The sequence below is a fragment of the Natrix helvetica genome (genome assembly GCF_964273705.1).
Source record: "Natrix helvetica genome assembly, chromosome: 12".
Classification (NCBI taxonomy): Eukaryota; Metazoa; Chordata; class Lepidosauria; order Squamata; family Natricidae; genus Natrix; species Natrix helvetica.
In genome coordinates this window covers 19,587,917-19,608,616 of record NC_138556.1, presented here as the reverse complement: position 1 = coordinate 19,608,616, position 20,700 = coordinate 19,587,917, and the positions used below count along the sequence as shown (strand labels likewise).

At 44.4% G+C, this 20,700-nt stretch overlaps 1 protein-coding gene across 6 annotated transcripts in view; it reads left to right on the top strand.

The window, feature by feature from the left end:
* The first annotated feature begins 1,908 nt into the window (after positions 1-1,908).
* The window catches only part of THSD4 (thrombospondin type 1 domain containing 4), a 145,771-nt gene continuing 126,979 nt past the window's right edge, over positions 1,909-20,700 (top strand). Inside the window, exons 1-4 of one of the 6 annotated variants that reach the window (XM_081964693.1) lie at positions 1,909-2,084; positions 11,207-11,334; positions 14,234-14,303; positions 20,192-20,628. In XM_081964693.1, the coding sequence (XP_081820819.1) occupies positions 11,306-11,334; positions 14,234-14,303; positions 20,192-20,628 (536 nt within the window). In that variant the 5' untranslated portion in view covers positions 1,909-2,084; positions 11,207-11,305. Of the gene's footprint in view, positions 2,193-3,447; positions 3,472-6,313; positions 6,335-6,433; positions 6,461-6,501; positions 6,625-11,206; positions 11,335-14,233; positions 14,304-20,191; positions 20,629-20,700 lie in introns of those variants that run through there. The other 5 variants (XM_081964692.1, XM_081964694.1, XM_081964695.1 and 2 more) reach the window with 5 other exon arrangements.

The following is a 20,700-nucleotide window of genomic DNA, read 5'->3' as shown; positions in this document are numbered from 1 at the left end:
AACAACCTTGGAGTCACACCATCCATCCATCCATCCATCCATCCATCCATCCATCCATCCATGTATCCATCCATCCATCCATCCATCTGAATAACAGAGTTGGAAGGGACTTGGAGGTCATCTATTCCAACCCCTTGCTCAAGCAAGAGACCCTAGACCATTTCAGACAAGTGGCGGTCCAACTTTTTAAAAACCTCCAGTGATGGAGCACTCACAGCTTCTAAAGGCAAGACCTTGCACACACTAATTGTTAATTCCACTGATTAATCGCCTCTCTTATACTGTTTCTCGCAAATGTCTGGCAAATTTTCCCAGGGAACTTTAGCAATGTTTACTAAAAAGAATGTTTCCCCCCACATTAAGCAACGTATATTTTGGAGGGACCTAATGAGATTACTTACTTCCCAGAGTAAAGTACAGTGTAAACGTAACTTCTACATGCACTTGGAAACCCCCAAAACCCATGTGACTCATTTTATTGCAATATTCGCTTTATTGTTGTGGTCTGGAACTGATTCCACAATATTTCTGAGGTATTCCTGTAACCTTTCCAGATACCTTGGGTGGAGAAATGCCTGTGGCAGATATTATTTTCCTTCTCTACAGCTAAAGAGAGAGAGAGAGATTTTTTTCTCCCTGCTCTGGTGCTGCTCCAGAGCTCTTTCCCAAGTGACACCACCCCATCTAATAAAGAACCTCGAGATTATTTCAGAATTAACTCAGCGCCACCAGAATGGATAGCACCTACTAAGGATAAGTCAACCGGTCTCACTTTGAGAAGGTTTTAGTCTAACATGGGAGCTTGAGAAGACATCCACAGAGGAGAAAGAGATGGAAACGGGGTTAAGCAGAGAAACACCCAATTATGCTTATTACAAATTGGACTACTGAAAAATAATATCTTTGTGGGTCTCACACCCAGGACTGGGAGATTCTCAACATTTGCAGAGGTAGAATTCCTTCCTTCCTTCCCTCCCTCCCTCCCTTCTTTCCCTCCTTTCCTCCTTCTTTCTCTCCCTCTTTCCCTCCCTCCTTCCTTCTTTCCCTCCCTCCTTCCCACTTCCTTCCTTCCCTCCCTCCTTCCCTCCTGTTTTCCCCTCCTTCCCTCCCTCCTTCTTTCCTTCTTTCCCTCCTTCCTTCCTTCCCTCCTTCCCTCCCTCCTTTCCCTCCTTTCTTCCTTCTTTCTCTCCCTCCCTTCTTTCACTCCTCTCCCCCCTCCTTCTTTCCCTCCCTCCCTCCTTCCTTCCTCTCATCCCTCCACCTTTCCTCCCTCCCTCCCTGCCTTCCTTCTTTTCTCCCCTCCCTCTTTCCTCCCTCCCTCCCCTCCTTCACATACCTAATCCTTCTTCTATTTTCCCCACAACAACCCTGTGAGGCAGGTTGGGCTGAGAGAGATGGACTGTCCAAGCAGGTCACCCAGCTGGCTTTCGTGCCTAAGGCAAGACTAGAACTCACCGTCTCCCAGTTTTTCGTTTGGAGCCTTCATCACATAACGAATTTGAATGAATGACACCAAAAGAAACACACCCAGTTCAACACAAACACATCAGCACTAAGAATTCCTAAGCCTAGGAAGCAACTTTTAGAGCAGAAAATGGTATATAGCTAGAGAAGGGATTTGGACTAGAAGACCTCTAAGGTCCCTTCCAACACTGGACGAGGCCTTGGAGGTCTTCTAGTCCAACCCCCTTCTCTGTTATCCTATATTCTGGACAGCCTGGTAAGGTAAGCCCAATCACCTCTCCTCCCACCTGCCTGCACCTCTTTTGGGTTTCCTGGAAGATTTCCGGAAGGTTCTTGCCCGCAAGGGCCGCCAGGTGGCAGTGGGAGCATCATGGAAGCCCTTAAATTTCCCCTGCCTTCTGACAGCTTCGCCTCATTTTTCCCCACACGGCAGCAGCAGCCGACTCGCTGGACCCCAGAAGTGCTGAGAGAAGGAAGGAAGGAAGGAAGGAAAGAAGGAAGGGAAACTAGCATGATCCTGTAGGACCTGCCCCAATCTCGGCTGGAGGGCAGCCCCCTTGGTCTCCCAGCATCCAGATGTGATTCTTTGGGACTCCGGAGAACTTTCAGAAAGTGGCAAGGTGAAAAAAAGGAGAAAGGAGAAAGGAGCTGGCAGCTTTTCCAGAGGATGAGCCGGCAGGACTGAGCACCTGGAAGGGCTCCCTCCCCTTCGGCTGGCCTTCCCCCAGGTATTTTAGCCTCCAGGCCATCCTTTCTGGGATCTGGGCTTTGGGGAGGGGGCGGCATTGGACTCGAGCAGACAGAAATGGGAGAGGGATGTGACGCTGGGAAGGCATGTCCGTGGCGATCAAGGGTTTTGTGCGGGTGTCCAGCCAGCGCAGGGAGGGACGTGGGATGGTTGCTGATTCGGTCTCTGGCGGATGCCAAGGTGACCTGCTGCGAAATCCATTGCATGCAAGGGGCGCTACCCCCCAAGGAGCAAGCTTCCACGTATGGAATGGGGGTCCGATTGCACTCCCTGGGTCTCTGCGTGCCAGGGCAGGGGTGCCAGCTTCGGACACCTGCTGGGCAGTTCTAAGATCCTGAACAATCTCCTCTCCTCTCCTCCCTTCCCTTCCTTTCCTTCTCTTTCCCCTTCCCTTTTCTTTCTTCCTTTCCTTCTCTTTCCTCCTTCACTTTTCTTTCTCCTTCCCTTCCCTTTCTTACTTCCCTTCCCTTTTCTTCCTTCCTTCCCTTTTCTTTCTCCTTCCCTTTCCTTTCTTCTGTCCCTTTTCTTTCTCCTTCCCTTTCTTCCTTCCTTCCCTTTTCTTTCTCCTTCCCTTTCCTTTCTTCTGTCCCTTTTCTTTCTCCTTCCCTTTCTTCCTTCCCTTCCCTTTTCTTCCTTTCCTTCCCTTTTCTTTCTCCTTCCCTTCCGTTCCCTTCCCACTTTTCTCTCCTCTCTCCTCTCTTCTGGAGCTCCCAGGTCTGGGCATGTTCCTTATTTCTCCTCCTCCTCCTCCTCTTGTGGGGATTTTCTCTCTTTCTGCAAAAGTTCCCTTCGCCCCCAGAAGTTAGAAGCTTTGCAGGCAGAGCAAGTCAGGGGGGAAAAATCCATGTGTCAGGGAGGGAGGGAGCAAAGAAGAGAAATCCGTCTTCCCTTTGGCACGGATCCACAGTTAGCTCTGGAGAATCTGTCTTGGAGACAGGGATGGCGGTGGTGGTCGTAAGCCAGTTTCAGACAGCAGACAACCATCATTTCTTCTGCATTTTAACAACACGGAACAAAACCATCGGAGTTTGCGCTTGCCGGGCTAAAGATACAGGATGAGTTTGCAGCAAGTGTTGGGAATCCCAAGGTGATGGATTGGTTTGGAGCCTTCCCCGTAGAGTCAACCGGAGTTGAACTTCCATGAAGATTTTTTTTTGGGGGGGGGGGAGTGTCAAGATTTGTATTTTCAATCTTATGGCATTTTGTCCCACCCTGGTCAGAAAAGATGCTCAGGATATGTGGCACAACGACCTTGTGAGGTAGGTTAGCCAAGGAAGGGCAACTGAGCTTGAGTTCCTTTGAAAGGTGGAGTTCAGATGAGAATCTAGTCTGGTTTTTTTGGATGGGTTTCAAACAGCTTTGATTCTCCACTGCTGTGGTTTAGGGACAATTATGGCATTTTTAGAAAAGTGAATGGGGGGAAAAAAATCTCTTCCAGATCGTGCGTGCTGTTGCAGAAACAGTGCAGCCTAAAACTGTGTTTTAGTCATGCAACGAGAGGAAGAAACCCATTTGCCTACAGGGGTAACACAATAAAAGGGGATAATCTGATCAGGGCAGATTGTTGAGGGGTTGAAATGGAAACCAACACAAAAATGCTCTTGTTTCTGAAATTCCATCCAAGCAACAGCTGAAAATGGGCATTTTAATCCTTGCTAAGAATCTCTAAACACAACCACACCTATCTTGAAAAATTCCTTTGAAATGGTGCCTTGGTTAGTTAGATATGTTTCATGCAAAAGAGGGAGGGGGGCGGAAGGGGGGGAGGAAAAAGAGAAGAAAGAAAGGAAAAAGAAAGAAAGAAGAGAGAGAGAGAAAGGAAGGAAGGAAGGAAAAAGAGAAGGAAGAAGGAAGGAAGAGAAAGAGAAATAAAGAGAAAGAGAAAGAGAGAGAGAAAGAAAAAAGAAAGAAAGAAGAAAGAATGAGAAAGGAAGGAAGGAAGAGAAAGACAGAGAAAGAAAGGAAGGAAGGAAAAAGAGGAAGAAGGAGGGAAGAAAGAGAGGAAGGAAGAGAAAGAAACAGAGAAAGAGAAAGAGAGAAAGAAAGAGAAAGAGAGAAAAAAGAAAGAAAGAAGAAAGAGAGAGAGAAAAGGAGAGAAAAAGAGAAGGAGGAAGGAAGAAAGAGAGAGGACGGAAGGAAGGAAAAGACAGAGAAACAAAGAGAGAAAGAGAAAGAAAGAGAAAGAGAGAGAGAGAAAGAAAGAAAGATGCTTGGAACCCTCATTGGGGAATCCTGAAGAAGTAATGGGGTTTTGGCCTGTTGGGGTTGAATGGCAGTTTGTGAGCTTCTGGAGTAGCTTGTGATGCAAACGGGTGAATCATGGTTTATGCTAAATCTTTGCTTGAGCCCTGAACAGCTTCAAGCAATGCATGAGCCAGATACTGGTAGTCCTTGACTTACAACAGCTGAGTTAGTGACTGTTCTAAGTTACAAAGGCACAGAAAATAGTGACTTACGACCATTTTTCACACTTACGACTGTCCCTGCATCTTCACGGTCGCACGAGCAAAATTCAGACGCTTGGCCACTGACTCATATTTATGATGGTTGCAGTGTCCCGGGGTGACGGGATTCTCCTTTTGAGACCGTCTGACCAGCCAAATTCACTTAACAACCATGTTGCTAATTGAACAAGTGCAGGGATTCACTTAACAACAAGAAAGATCGTAGGATGGGGCAAAACTCAGCAAATGTTTCACCGAACCACATAAATGTTGAGCTCAATTGAGGCTGTTGGTCGAGGACCACCTGAATATCTCTCTACCTGCATCAGAGAGATGATCGGAAAGAAATTCAGTTATGGAGCTGATAAGAAAGAATAATAGCGTTAAATGGCTCCTCGTCACGATTCCTTCCCTTCCCTCCTCCTTTTTCCCAACCTCTGTTTCTCGTTCTCCTCCTCCTGCCGGCTCTGCATTTACCTGGCCATCTGTAGTTCCCATTGTTTTCCCCAGCTGCCTGCCTCTGAGGTTAACCTCACCTGGGCAACAGGGGGGTGCAGAGCACACCTGGAGTCTCATATGTCACATGAGGCTGATCTGGAGGGATTGAAGGAGTCTGGAGAAAGCTCACAGGGGCCTGATCTGGAGAGAGAGAGAGAAAGAAAGTGTGTGTGTGTGTGTGTGTGTGTAGCACCGGTTGTCAAATATCTGAATTTTGTTCATGGAATCACATGGAAAAAAGGGACGCAGTACTGAGCTTGTTGATCAGAAAGGTCGGCAGTTCGGCGGTTCGAATCCCTAGCGCTGTATAATGGAGTGAGCTCCCATTACTTATCCCAGCTTCTGCCAACCTAGCAGTTTGAAAGCAGGTAAAAATGCAAGTAGAAAAATAGGCACCACTTTGGATGGGAAGCTAACAGCGTTCCATCCACCTTTGGCGTTGAGTCATGCCAGCCACATGATCACGGAGACGTCTTTGGACAGCGCTGGCTCTTTGGCTTTGAAGCGGAGAGGAGCACCGCCCCCTAGAGTCGGGAAGGACTAGCACAGATGTGTGAGGGGAACCTTTACCTTAATCAGAGGGAAGCTGTGACAGTTGTAAGTGTGAGGGTTGGTTGTAAGTCATCTTTTTTCAGTGCTTTTGGAACTTCAAAGGGTTGCTAAAGGAACGTAAGAGAGACTCAGCTGGGCTCCAAATGCCGAGAAGATTATAAACGAATAGTCTACAGAGATTCTCAGCCATCCCGGGCAGGGTTCTCCCAAAGATACTTTTTAAGGAGGCAACTGGACTTTCTGTTTTCTTTTCTTTGAAGACATTTCACTTCTCTTCTAAGAAGCTTCTTCAGCCTCTTCCATTCTCTTCCATTCCCCACCATCCAGTCAGAGATGAAGAAGTTTCTTGGAGGAGAAGCGAAAGTCCTTCAAAGAAAAAACCACAAAGGCCAGTTGCCTCCTTAAAAAAAAAACACCCTTGGGAAGATAAACTAAAGTTTTGGATCACAAGTGTGACCTCTGGGGAGGTGTGATAACCCCCCCTTGTGTGTGCAGTCTTTCTCCCTTGGCTGCACAACCCTTGGAAGGCCTGTGGGGATCATGTGATCTCTTTCTTCTCAGCAGGGGCCTCCCAAATCAAGCAAGGGAGCCACACCTGTCCAGCTCCTGCTTCTTTGCTTTTCTTCAGGTAGAGCTGGAAGACAGAAAAGAGCAGGTGGAGAGGACCATTGGCCCCACCATCCATCAAAATATCACAGATTCTTCCCAAGGAGTTGGGAGAGAGCAAAGAGTTGCAACTAGGATGAAGGAAGGAGTAATTTCCTACCTGTTCTGTGGGCGTGGCTTGAGGGGGATGTCATGTGACTGGGGGGTTTCAAAAGACAGAAACTCGCTTTAACAATGTCCTGCTGGAGGAGGGGGTTGGACTAAATGACCTCTGAGGTCCCTTCCAGCCCTGGACTGCTGTGCTCTTTCAAGGTATCCTCTGAAGCTGCCAGGTTTGTGGTCCTTCCCCTCTCCTTCCCCCCCACCTCTCTTCTTGTTCTACCCTCAGGTGCCTTGGAGAATAGTTTGACTCCCTCTTCTTTGGGGCAACCCCTGAGATATTGGAACAATGCTATCATGTATCCCCTAGTCCTCCTTTCTCTTAAGCTAAACATACCCAGTTCCTGCAGCCGTTCTTCATATGTTTTAGTCTCCAGTCCCCTAATCCTCTTTGTTGCTCTTCTCTGCACTCTTTCTAAACTTCTTTTTTACATCATGGTGACCAAAACTGGATGCAGTATTCCAACTATGGCCTTCCCAAGGCATTATAAAGTGGTATTAACCCTTCACGTGGTCTTGATTCCATCCCTCTGTTGATGCAGGCTAGGACATGCTCAGGAATTCTGGCAGTTAAAGTCCAGGGGTCATAAAGGTACCATAGTTGGCTTTAACTCAGCCTTCCTAGAGCCAAACCGTGCAGTGGTGAAATTCATTTCTTTTACTACCTGTTCTGTGGGCGTGGCTTTGGTGGGCGTGGCAGGTGGGGGCAGGGGAAGGATACTGCAAAATCCCCATTCCCTCCCCACTCGGGGGCCAGCCAGAGGTGGTATTTGCCAATTCTCCAAACTACTCAATGTTTCTGCTACTGGTTCTCCAGAACCTGTCAGAACCTGTTGGATTTCACCCCTGAAACCATGACGGAGACATCTTCCTGGGTACAGATAGATACACACGTTCCCCGTCTCCCTGGACGAACAACAGAAAAGGATGTGTTTTTGTGTGAAACACCCTAGCAAACGTTGTAGCGAAGCACACCATCCATTCAAAACGGCACACCCAGCCTTTGCACACACACACACACACACACACACAGCCATCGCACGAGCAGTTAAAAACCTGGCTCCTATTATACGCGCAATCAGACCTTTAAAAAAAAAAAAAACCTCATCGAAACTCTTTGAAAAAAAACACACAATTTTGATTGCTGGGTGTGGTTGTTGCGTTCTTTGGTGCGTTTGGCTCCGTGTGAGTTAATCAGCTGGGTGAACCCCCCCCCCTCTTAATGGAGCTAAGTTTTGATGAAGAGGGTGGAAGGATATTGGAGGAATGGGAAGAAGCTGGATTAATGATTGCACGATGCCACCGTGTGCATATTTTTTATGACTCTGGAGCTCTGACTTGGCCCGACTGGAAGGTTAGCAAAAGTTGAGTTTCAACTTTCAGGAAGAAGGAAGCGATTATCCAGCAAGAGCAAGAGAATGGAAGGTTGTGGGTTATTTATTAGAGGCACATCCTGCCTTTCTTTCGGGCAAAATCCAGGCAGTGGTGAGTTTCGGTTTTAATTCGCATTGAAAGATCATCCTGTTGCATCTCAGAGGATTGCTTTAATCTCTGGCAGGAATATAACGTTTCTTTCCTTAGGGATCCATTTTTGAAACTTGGTGACGTCATTCTGGATTTGGGGCAGCAGCCTCTGCGGGGGAGGGTCAAAAAAGGCAGGAAGGCTGATGAGATGTCCTGATGTCCCATCTCTTTCATAGGCCTTTTATAGGTCTAACGCCCTACCTGCCTATCTCCCTCCCTCCCTATCATATCCATCCATGCACCCATCCATGTATCCATCATGGATGCTCGCTTTGATTAAGCAGCAGGCACCATTCGTGGTAAGGTAGAAATCTTAAAAAGACAGAGATATGATGATTTCATCCTGGTAGGAATGAGGAAAAGGATTTTCCTGGAATGACTTTTTTCTGCCTGTCTGTCAACTCTATTAACTACCTACCTACCTACCTACCTACCTACCTACCTACATCCATCCATCCATCCATCCATCCATCCATCCATCCATCCATCCATCCATTCTCTCTCTCTCTTTCTCCCTTTCTCTGTCTATCTGTCTATGTGTCTATCTCTCCTTCCATTCTGTCTGTCTGTCCGTACGTCCTTCCATCCATCCATCCATCCATCCATCCATCCATCCATCCATCCATCCATCCATCCATCTATATCTTTCATCTTTTCTGAGCCTTCATGGTGGAATTATTATTAGCCCAGGGCCCTTCCTCTTGAAAGAGACACAACTGACTTTTTCTGGAGAGGCAATGGGTGGGCCTTCTTGGCCGCACAAAAGAATTTGGGTCATAAATCACTGGAGGAAAATTAGTCGGTTTCCAAAACAAAACAAACCTGACATTTCTTAGCTGCTTCTACTAGAATTGTCAGTAGCAGCTGGCAAAGTGCACACACTAAGCACAAAGATAAATGCCAAGGAAATTTAGTCTTGGCTTGCCATAGATTTAAGTCAACAAGGCAAAATAAAATAAATTACATCGCAAAGGCCGATCTGCACTTGAATGAGTTTCGGATATAAATCTCCATGAAGTGCAATGGCTTCAGGTTAAAAACTTGAGGGAAGCCTTTTTTTTTCTAGATACGGGCTTCTCAATTTACAACCAACTTCGGAATTCCCATTGCTAAGCAAGGTGGTTCTTAAGTGAGGCGTGCCCAATGTTATGACCATTTTTTGGGTCACGGTTGTTCAGGGAACCACTTAACAATTGCAAGACTCTGGGACGTTACAACTGTTGTAAAGACACACCAGCTCCCAAGTGGTAGGTTTTAATTCAATCTATGAATGCATCTCAACCTTTCCATGTTCTTCTCTCTTGCTTTTGCAATTTTCAAGCTTATTGGGCGTCCAGGTTTTGTTTTAGCAGTGTGGATTGAAACATACCCCACCGTCTTTTCCTCCCCCGGGTCAACCTTTCTGTATGCGTGATCCTTGGCCATTGGGGCACTGCTCAACGTCCAAGTCAACATTCAGAAGGCTCCAATGAGGAAGAGATCCCAAGCCTATGGAGAAAGCAAGATCCAGATTTGGACTCTGTAGCCCTGGCATCGTTCTGACTCCCTCCCCTCTCTTGAGTCTAGAGGGGCTTCAAACACTGCTTGGTTGTTTTCAGTCCCTTCCAAGCCATGTTGGTCTTGGCCCGATCACAAAATCCAACGTTGTGTAGCTTGATAATGTCAAGTTTCTACAATAAGCAGGCTGGAGGCCCCATGGAGCCGTGCGCAGGGTGGCTTAATAGATAAGCTCTGGTTTTGCCCAGCATCTTTCTGGTTATCAGATGGGTTGACAGACATGGATCAAGGTTTATCTCAAAGGGATGCCACTGTCTCCCCTCCCCCTTAGAACCAGAAATCGCTGGTTGTGGGGCAGAAGGCAGGCAAGGTGGGCAATCTGTAAAAGATTGGGTTGCGTTCTGGCATGACATGAGACAGTTTTTTCCCCCACAGTCGTCTGCGGTGTTGCTCTTTTGGAATTTGCGCATGCTTTTCAACAATCTTTTGTTCGGATGGGAAGGCTTTTTTTCTTTTTGCAACAGGGCTGCCTTTTAAAAACGGATGTTCTCAGAGGTGAGTTCCTACCGGTTCAGCCCGGTTCAGCCAAACCGGTAGTGGTTAGGGTTAGAGGAACGACCCAGGCCTACCATGGCCCCCGAACCGGTTCTCCTATGGGGCTGCCATCTTGATTTTTGGCTCTGCAAATGCACAAAGCAACTGCAATTGCACACATGCAATTTTTTTCCTTTTAAAAGCATTTTGCGCATGCGCAGACCTATTTTTGTGTAAATATAAGCACATGCGTGCAGCGTGCAAAATTATTGCGTGCACCGAACGTTCAGTAGTGCCGAGAGAAACCCTGGATGTTCTCCATCTGAGAGGACGGTGTGAAGTTTGGGAATGACAGCTGAGAGACAGAGCTGGGGTTTTAAAGTTTTTATTACCGTGTTTCCCTGAAAATAAGACAGGGTCTTATTTTCTTTTGACCCCCCCTGAAATAAACCCTTGGCTTTATTTTCGGGGAGGTCTTATTATTTTTGAGGTGCATCAGAAAGAAGATGGGTGTATTACACTTACTGGTTCAGCGTTGGATAAGTTTTGGGGAAAATTAGCCCAGATTTATTTCAGAATAAAGAGCAGAGCATATTTTTGGGACACGTAGCATAGCATTAGCTAAACTTTAGCTAAAAGTAGCTTAAATTTAGCTAGTTTTGGAAACATGGAATGCAGTGAGATAAATTTGGGGAAATTAGCATAGCATGAGCTGAAGTTAGTTTAACGTTAGCTAATTTTGGAAAATCAAGATATAAATGAGGTAAATTTGGGATAAATTGGGATAAAATGTAGGTAACTTTGGAAAAATTAGCATGTAAATATAGTTTGTCTTTTTGGAAAAATGAGCACAACTTTATATTATTAAGAAGTGGCCATTGGCCACGAATTGTATAAACAAAATTTCAGTTCAATGGGTCCAGAGCTTATGGTGAAAAAAAAAAAAGGGTTATAAGTCTCCTAATTTTATGACTCTTTGAAATCTGTATTTGGAGCTTGGTGGGGTGAGCATATTTTATATCATTTTTGTTTCTCCTATTAATTACATATCACAGCCCCCAATGAATAACAAAGCAGTATTTCTACCACCGTTTCATCTTCACAGAAATTCTGAAAAAGCATTGTTTATGACGATGAGAAACTAATCCTATTCTCTCTTTCTCTCTCTCTCTTTTTGTAGTTATTTTCCTCAGGATTTTTCTATAATTCCTCCCCTCATTTCAACAAATTGGCAATCAACCTTTGGTTCTCAGACCCCTCATTTTCAGAGTCAAGAATTATGCTAGACAATTTTAAGGGGTCTTTGAGGTGAGTATCGGCCTATTCTCCGAGATATTTGTTAAATGAGTTATGCCCCATTTTACGACCATTCTGGCCACAGTCATTAAGTGAATCACTGCAGTTGTTAAGTTAATAACACAATTGTTAATTGGAAGAATGTCTATGGAAATTGCCAATTATCTAGGTCAGGGGTGTATAGCTGGCTGGGGTATAGCTGGCAGGGGTATAGCTGGCAGGGGAATTCTGGGAGTTGAAGTCCACAAGTCTTAAAGTTCCCAAGTTTGGACACCCCTGATCTAGGTCATGGAAGGTGCTTTTTGGAAGGCCACTAGACTTACTTGTTTTTTTTTTTTTCTTGAAAATGTTTTGCTTCTCATCCAAGACGCTTCTTCTGTTCTTCTCTCACCCAAGAAGGAACTTGTTGCATGAGAAGCAAAAATTTTATAAGGCAAAAAACCCCAAAGAAAGCCCAATGGCCTTTTGAAAAACACCTTTGGGACACTGACTGTAAAGAACAAATCTTATTTCTTCAGACCTGGTTGAATTCCTTGTTAAAGTAGAACTAAGATCGCCAAGGGGGTTTCAAATCTTGATTAGGAATGTGTGACTCACTAAAAGAAAAAAAATCATTTCACTGTCTGGGTTGGTAAGGATAATATTGATGGACTGGTTGGACTGGTTTTGAACCTTATAAGTGTTTCAGAGAGCCTTTTGGGGGATTTTGTCCTCATTTAGAATATAGAATAACAGAGTTGGAAGGGGCCTTGGAGGTCTTCTAGTCCAACCCCCTGCTCAGGCAGGAAACCCTTTAGCATTTCAAACAAATGGTTAGCCAACCAACTTCTTAAAAACATCCAGTGTTGGGGCATTCACAATTTCTGGAGGCAAGTTGTTCCACTGGTTAATTGTTCTAAACTGTCAGGAATTTCCTCCTCAGTTCTAGGTTGCTTCTCTCCTTGATTAGTTTCCACCCATTGCTTCTTGTTCTGCCCTCGGGTACTTTGGATAATGGCTTGACTGCCTTTTCTTTGTGGCAACCCCTGAGATATTGGAAGACTGCTATCATGTCTCCCCTAGTCCTTCTTTTCATCAAATTAGACATACCCAGTTCCTGCAACCATTCTTCATGTTTTAGCCTCCAGTCCTCCAATCATCTTTGTTGCTCTTCTCTGCACTCTTTCTAGAGTCTCCACATCTTTTTTACGTTCTGGTGACCAAAACTGGATGCAGTCTTCCAAGTGTGGCCTTATGTATTTATTTAACCATGAACTTAAACTGGGCAACACCTTTCAGTGTGAGACAAATTGGCTTATGTTCTTTCTCTGACCCAACCTGGTTGATGTGGACAAAAAAACTAAGCAGGGTCAGATGCGACTAACACTTGAAAGGGAAATTTTCTAGATTGAAGATTAGACCGGAAAGTAAAATCACATCCGGAAGAAAGCAATGGACATTCCTTTCCATATTATTTCCAGAAAAACAATACTTTGCACATTCGTGCCCACGTAGCAATCAGCTCAAATCGAGGGAGGCTTTGACCTCACGGCTTACTCACCCAATTTCTTAAGGACACAACAAAATCAGATTTTCTTTTGGAAGCAGGGTGGGAAGGATATGCTTCAAATCTTTAATTTGATTGCAAAACTACGCTGGCTAGAAATGAATGCATTTTTAAAATAGCATTCTTCTTCATTACATCCAACTTTTATTAACAAACATTTGGCAGGGATCGAGGCATCCCAGATTTGAAGCTATCCTTGATGTCACTTCTACAAATATCTTGGCAGTGAAACCCATTCATATTCCGTTCCAAAATGTCCTGCCGGGTTTTTTCTTTTCTTTTCCAGTTTCCCTTGGGTGTTTGGGCTTCCTGAATGTTAATGTTGCCAGCTTGAATCCAATCCCCTGCAGAATAGGAAGAGTCTATTTTTGTAAAAATTCAGGAACAGAAAAAAAAAACAAAAAATATATAGAAAAAATGTACAAATTTAGACACGGCAGACCACGCGAGCATAATTTGAGTTGTGTGAAATGGTAATCATGCTTTATTTCAAACAGCAAATGAGAGAAACAATTGGTTAATATGGCAGTGGAAAGCTGGATGCAAATCTGCCTGTCAAACGTCCCCTTTGCTCAAAACAGAAAATCGATAGCACGTTTGTAAGTTGAGTCCGTCTGACATGCGAAACGTAAGCCTTGTTTTCCCTCCCTGCTTTGCACAGAAACATTTGCAACACACACCCAGGCCAGGATGAGTGTATTCCCTTTGAAAAAATGTGTTAGAGTCCATCAGATTTGTCCAGGGGAATTCTCAATCATTCAGGTCATGGTTGTCCCAAAGGTGCTTTTCCCCCTTGAAAATGTTTCAATGCTTCTTGGATGAGAACTGATTTTTAAAATAGTATTTATTACATTTCCCAACATTAAAAAAACAAAACAAAACACATAACACACATTTACAGTTGTAACAGCTTTTCCATGTCGGTATACATGTTTTTCGTAATAATCCTACTTACAATAAATTCTATCTCTATATCCCTATCTTGGATGAGAACCGAAGCAGCTTCTTGGGTGAGAAGTGAAACATTTAAAGAACAAAACCCAAGAAAGTCCAGTGTGTGATGGAGGAGGGGAGGAATAAAAGCAGTTTTGGGACAGTCAATCAGATTGTTGAAATTTGAAGGACTTTTAGCTTTGGCGTGAAAATATTTAATTGGTGGCATTCTTGGTGCTTAGCTGTTTTCTTGCAGACATTTCATGACCCAGCTAGGTTACATCATCAGTGCTATGAGTGGGCAACCTGTGGCCTTCGAGGGGGTGGGTGGGCAAACCTCAGTGATGCAGTGCACATTTAACCGGAAAGTTGTGGTTGGGCTGCCTCCCTCGTGAAGCAGGGAAGTCAATGACCATCTCTTTTGCCCTGCAGGATTCTGAGTTCCCTAATTGTGCTTGGATTTCAGCTGGTCATTCCGCAGCCTTCCATCGATCACAGAAAGGTAAGTGTGTGTTATGCAAGGAACCGGCATATCACGGAACAGTTTTGCAGTTCTGCGTGCTTTAAGCTCCTTCCAAGGCAGTCCAAGCAACTAACCATGGTTCATTTAGTGGTCTTAAAATGCTGAAATGTTAAGTCTGGTCTACAGCTAGAGTTTTGGGCGTATCTTGCTTCAAGATGCCAGAAACCTTGCCTTAATTGATTTCCTTTCCTTTGTTGTCATTGTACGTATATACACAGTTTACACATACAACGGGATTCACATAACACCCAGAGACCAGGCCCAACAGACATAACTATCCCCAAACACACACATACACACCAAAAAATTGCACTGCCCGTAAACCACCCCAACAACCACACAACAGACCAAGTAGTGCTATCCAACAGAGAGTTGGTGTTGACCCTTTAGTTCATTGTTGAGTGCAATTATAGCGCTGGGATAAAAGCTGTTCAGAAGACGTTGTGGTCCAAGTTTTAATTGTTCTGTATCTTCTGCTACAAGGCAACACATTAAAATGATTGTAAGCAGGATGGGAAGGGTCTCTGAGAATGTTAGGCAACTTCCTCAAACAGAGAGATGCGCAGATGTCATCCAGGGCTGGTAGCTGGAGCCCAATGATATTCTGGGCAGTTTTTTGTTTTGTTTTTTTTTGTAATTTTTTTTTATTGGTTTTATATATTCTGGGCAGTTTTAATGATTCTCTGTAGAGCTTTTTTGTCTGCCGCAGAGCTGCTTCTATAGCATGCAAGAATGCCGTATGTCAGGACACTCTCAATAGTAGGACAGAAGTAGATGCCTAGATAGATTTCCATCCATCGTACCAACAAATAACCCTTGACTTATGACCACAAATGGAATCGGACCTCCCATCATCTAGTGATGCGGTCGTAAAGTGAGCCATGCCTGGTTTTATGACCACTTTACCACAGCCGTTAAGCCAATCACCCTGTTGTGGTTTGGGTTTCATCTGTTATTTTCACCCGGCTCAAATTAAACCAAGCGCAGACTTCAGAGATGGTACGTCCATCAAAACTGTTAGCATCTTGGAAAGAAGATGCAAATCCAGCATCCTTTTTCGTCCTGTCTCCAGGCAGCTTCTTAAGTGAAAGGAAAGATCAAACTTGCAAATCTGAAGTCCTGAAATACCATTTCAGCCGGAGCTGAGGCTCAGCTTTTCAACAACAGGCTGATTTGCCTGCTTAATCCTTACTTGAATGTACCTTTCCCCCCACTCCTCATCCTTCAGAATCCACCTTTTGTGGAGAGCAAAAGGCAATCATGTCCTGAAGGCACATCCAGAGCCACACTGGCTTTCATCTCGGTCGGGGTGGGGTGGGGAGGAAGCCACAGCCAGGCGCCCCTGGCTGAGAAACGTTAGCCTTCCCTTCAGAGGCTGCCGGGCCTTGTCAGCGCCATTGTTCTGGGAGAATGTGAGTGCCACGCTGAGGGTTTAGCATTCGTTTCCACCATTTTGGGCTTTTCTGCAATGGGTTAAACAAGGTCATCAGCTTTGGAGCAACTTTGATTTTTGGAATGTGTGCCCTGTTTCCCTGAAAACAAGACCTTCCCGGATAATAAGCCCAATCAGACTTTTGAGTGCATGCGCTAAAATGAACCCTCCCCCTGGAAATAAGCCCTCCCGGAAAATATTGCAACACATGAGGGGACCATGCTCACCGCCTCCTGCACCTCGAAAATAATAAGACCTTACATCCACAGCAATGAAACAGTTTTAAAATCACCCAGCCACTCTGGAAGAACACATGGCCAAGGACTGGACTTGATCCAGAGAGATTTCAACCAAAAATGGATTGTGATAAACCCGATTCCTCTCCTGCTCCCAATTCATCAAGGGTTTTAAGCATAAACCCTTGAATGGACGTTCTTAAGGATCAGAGGGAGTTCATGTTTGGGTGGAAGGAATCTAGTTTGTCCACTTTCTACATCTGGTTTGGCTCCAGCCTTCTCTGTGTGCTCCAAAAGAATGAGTTTGTTGGGAGATGTTTCAAGGTTACAGATGCACAAAGATCTGGGTGACATTAGTCCAGGCTGTTTGTCCTCTCGAAGTCCTTGAAGACCCTTCAGATGTGGTGGGGCTGGTGATCTTTTCCAGGCATTGCCCAGTTTTGAGGTCTCTTCTGTCTCATTTGGCCATGTGTGATCATGTCTTGTTGATAGTTGCTATATAGTTTGGACGAAACAATCTCAATGGTTTTGGACTTGATAAAAAAGACACTCTTGTTTGAGATGTTTAAGAAGAGACTGGACAACCATTTGTCTAAAATGGTCTAGGGTTTCCTGCCTGAGCATGGGGTTGGACTACAAGACCTCCAAGGTCCCTTCCAACTATTCTATTCTATTTTTTTCTGTTCTGCTCTGCTCTGCTCTAATTCTAATTCTAATTCTAATTCTAATTCTCTCTATTCTATTTCCTATCCTATCCTATCCTATCCTATCCTATCCTATCCTATCCTATCCCATCCCTATTTTCTATTCTGTTCTGTTCTGTTCTGTTCTGTTCTATTTCTATTTCTATTCTATTCTCTTACAACTCTGTTATTCTGTATTCTGTTATATAAGGGGGACCCATATCTCCCCAAATATTCTCTGGATCGCCATCCAAAGACAGACAGACAGATGGTTAATTCTATCCATTGAGTAAAATAGAATCTTAGAATCCACCTTGATCAAGAATAACTTATAGTCATTTCATATTTGGATTCTTGGAATAACTGGGCCTTCCACCCCCGTAGACATTGTCTCTTCAAGGGCTCACACACAGTTTCAACAACTATAGGTCACGTTGTGAGATCTCAATCTTGTTTCTTCAAAGCCTAATGGAAATGGCTTTGGAAAGTACGTCAAATGCTTGTTGATGGTTGTCTTGGAGTAGAATATTTGAATGAAAGTCAGAGCTAGAACACATTTAGGAAAATGGATGGCTGCCTTGAGCAATTATCTCACCATTATTTCCTACTTAGCATATAGATGAAGTTGACTCGGTGAAGGCATAATTCAGAAATGTAGAAACAAATAGTTAAGGGAGAGTCTATTAAGTGGCTATTAATATGACTTTTAACTGTTGCATTTTGGAGTGGCTGTTATTATTATTATTTTTAGTGGGAAATCTCCAGTGCTGGCAGATAAATAGCCCAAGGTGAATTAATAGGTGTTGATTCCAAATGTGAAAAATGGACTCTAGTTTTGTAGGCCTGCTTAGCATTTAACCTCCCTTTCCTGCTTCCCTTCATCACCCTTTTGCTGTGACTCTCATACTTCAGAGGCTGAGAAGTCCAACGGCAGTCATGGAAAGTAGCCGCTGAAGGCAGCTCATAACTCAGGCAGATTAGTTATTCTGACTGGCACCAATCCAAGTTGCCCTGTGGGCATCAGCAGGTTGGTGTGTAGGTCTGATCCTTTTGCTCCTCTAAGTACCACCAATGGTATTTTAGCAGAAAAAGGCCCAGCCACCTCCTCCCTGTCCCCAAAAGAAGAGTCACTGAGATCACTAAACTTTGGTGATCATCAACGTCTACATTTAGAGGTGATGCTTTTAAGTCCCTGCTTCCAGCTTGAAAACCCAAAAGGTTCTGGTCCCACCTGCCTAGATGTCCCAAAGATGCTTTTACAAAAGGCAACTGGATTTTCCTTGAAAATGTTTTACTTCTCATCCAAAAGGTTTATTCAGTTCTGGATGAGAAACAAAATGTGTTCATGGAAAACACCTTCCATTTTTCTACTCCTAGTAGTGAATAGAATAGAATAGAAATTAAATTAGAGTAGTGTAGAGTAGAGTAGAAAAGAAAAAAGAAAATAGAGAAGAGTGGAGAGGAGAGGAGAGAATAGAATAGAATAAAGAGTTAGAAGGGACCTTGAAGGTCTTGTAATTCAACCCCCTGCTTAGGCAGGAAACCCTACACCACTTCAGACAAATGGTTATGCAACATCTTCTTAAAAACTTCCAGTGTTGGAGCATTTACAATTTCTGGAGGCAAGTTGTTCCACTTATTAATTGTTCTAATTTTTCTATATTGGGTGAGGAAAGAAGGAGTTATTGGCCATTTTGGGTTCTGCTTGCTGGGGAATTCTGGGAGTTGAAGTCCACAAGTTTTAACCTGGCCAAGGTTGGCCATCCTGGTTTAAAGAGTTGCAGGTTGAATGTCCGTGGAGTGATGTTCTGAAGCACCTTTTTGTGATCCGGTTAGAAGCAGCCTTCATCCGTTGGGAATACTTTTATTTTGTCCTTTCTAGTGTTTCTGGCCAAACGTGTTTTATTTTTGTGCCAAAAGTTTAATTGATGCGGAAGGGAAACAAGACAGATTTCGGAAGGGACATGTGCTAAAGTCACCCAGACTCTTCCCCCCTCCTCTTTTGATGTCATGACTAATAAATGTGAAGTTGCATTTCAAAATGGAGAAACATCTGGATTGCATTGGCAGAAAAATCTGTGTATGCATGTAACAAATAAAGATGACACTGAATTAGCTTATGTTGTTAGTAAATTTTTGACAAATCCTTCTCTCTAGTCAGGGTCAGTTAGACATGTGCAGAGAACAAATTGGAAGATGTGGTTTGTGGGGATCTGTGATGCCTGAGTGAGGGCTCTGTGTGTGTTTGTGTGTTTGTATTGTGTCCGGCTGCTGTGGAACTGTTGCTAGTTGCTGCCAAGCAGAGTTCAAGCTTTTCCTTCTGAATTGTAAAATTACTCATTCTCCTAATTTCTGGATCCCTCCCAGCTTGGAAACTAAAGCTCAGAGAATTCCTTTACCTGATGCAGTTGATTAATTAGGTCACAAAATGAATCCAGCTGTGAGGCCAGGCAGCCCCTCCCCCCATTCTTCTCTGTAGACATGGTTGGTTATATCTTCTAGTGACCAAAAGCGTTTCAGCCAATCCAGCTTCCCTGTGGAAGATCAGTTCAATCCAACCCAATCAGAATAGAGCTGGGGGGGACTTTGGAGGTCTTTTAGTCCAACCCCCTGCTCAAGCAGGAGACCCTAGATGATTTTAGACAAGTGGCTGCCCAGTCTTTTCTTCAAAACCTCCAGTGATGGAATACCCACAAGTTCTGGAGACAGGTTGCTCCCCTGATTAATTGTTCTCACTGTTAATTAAGTAAGTAATGTTAATCATTAGAGTTACATCGCCTAATATCTAATGTTTTATTAGTTTTATTGTTTTAAATGAGGTTTTATATTCTGTAAGCCGACTTGAGTCACCATGTGTGAATAGGTGGCACTATAAACCCAATACATACATAAATAAAATAAAATAAATGTGGCCCAGGTATCTACTTGATATAAATAGATATTTGAAGCTATCTAAAGCAGATGGGTGTTAGCTGTAGGGGTATCTACCTGTTGTAACTATGTCCTACTGTTTTCTTTTAATTTACTTCTAGACTTCTATCAGTTGTATACTTTTATGATAGGCAGATGACCACATCAAAAAGATTTCTATTCTATTTTGGCATCAGGGCAAAATAGAATAGAAATCTACTCAAGGAGTCTGTCCTTGCAGAAGACAAGCAGATGCCTATGGAAGCCCACCAGTAGATGGCCTTCAGTCATAGTCATGAATCTCAGTGAGTTACATGATTTGGTCCAACCCTTTTCGGAAGCAGCCAAGTTGGTAACCAACCTAATGTCTCATGGTAGAGCAGCGTTTCCCAACTGGGCCACTAGGAGATGAGTGGACGTCAACTCCATGTTGGGTGGGAATTGAAGTCCACCCATCCTCAAGTGGCCCAGGTTGAGAAACCTTGTGGCAGAGAATTCCAAACTTGAATTACACACGGTGTAAAATAAATCCTTTCATCTTGACCTAGTCTACTTTGAAAATATGATGTTGCCTCACTCATTTATCTCTTCTGGTCTCTCTTGTAGGTGCCCCAAAGGATAAAAGATGGGAACGTTGCCCCAGAAGAAGAGAGTGGAGGAATCCCTGGGGTTTGGGGCAGTTGGGGACCTTGGTCAGCGTGCTCCAGAAGCTGCAGTGGTGGAGTGATGGTGCAGATGCGGCCATGTCTTCCAGGATACTACTATGACAGGAACTCTCACAATCCTGGGCAGTACTTGGCTTCAGGGAGGGCACTGGCCCATCTCCAGCAACTGCCGCAAGAAGACTCCCTGCCTCCTTTCTCTGGTCACATCATCTCGGCCATCCGTACATCGGTGCCTCTGCACAGAAATGAGGAACCCGCACGGGCTGCCCTCTCCGCCTCCTCTGGAGGAGGACGCAATGACAGCTATTGGAGCCGAGGAACCTCAAGAGGCCCTCAAGTTTCTCAGTCCCGGAGACGTAGCCCCAAATCAGAAAGAAGGTAGGTCTTCCTTCCTTCCTTCCTTCCTTCCTTCCTTCCTTCCTTCCTTCCTTCCTTCCTTCCTTCCTTCCT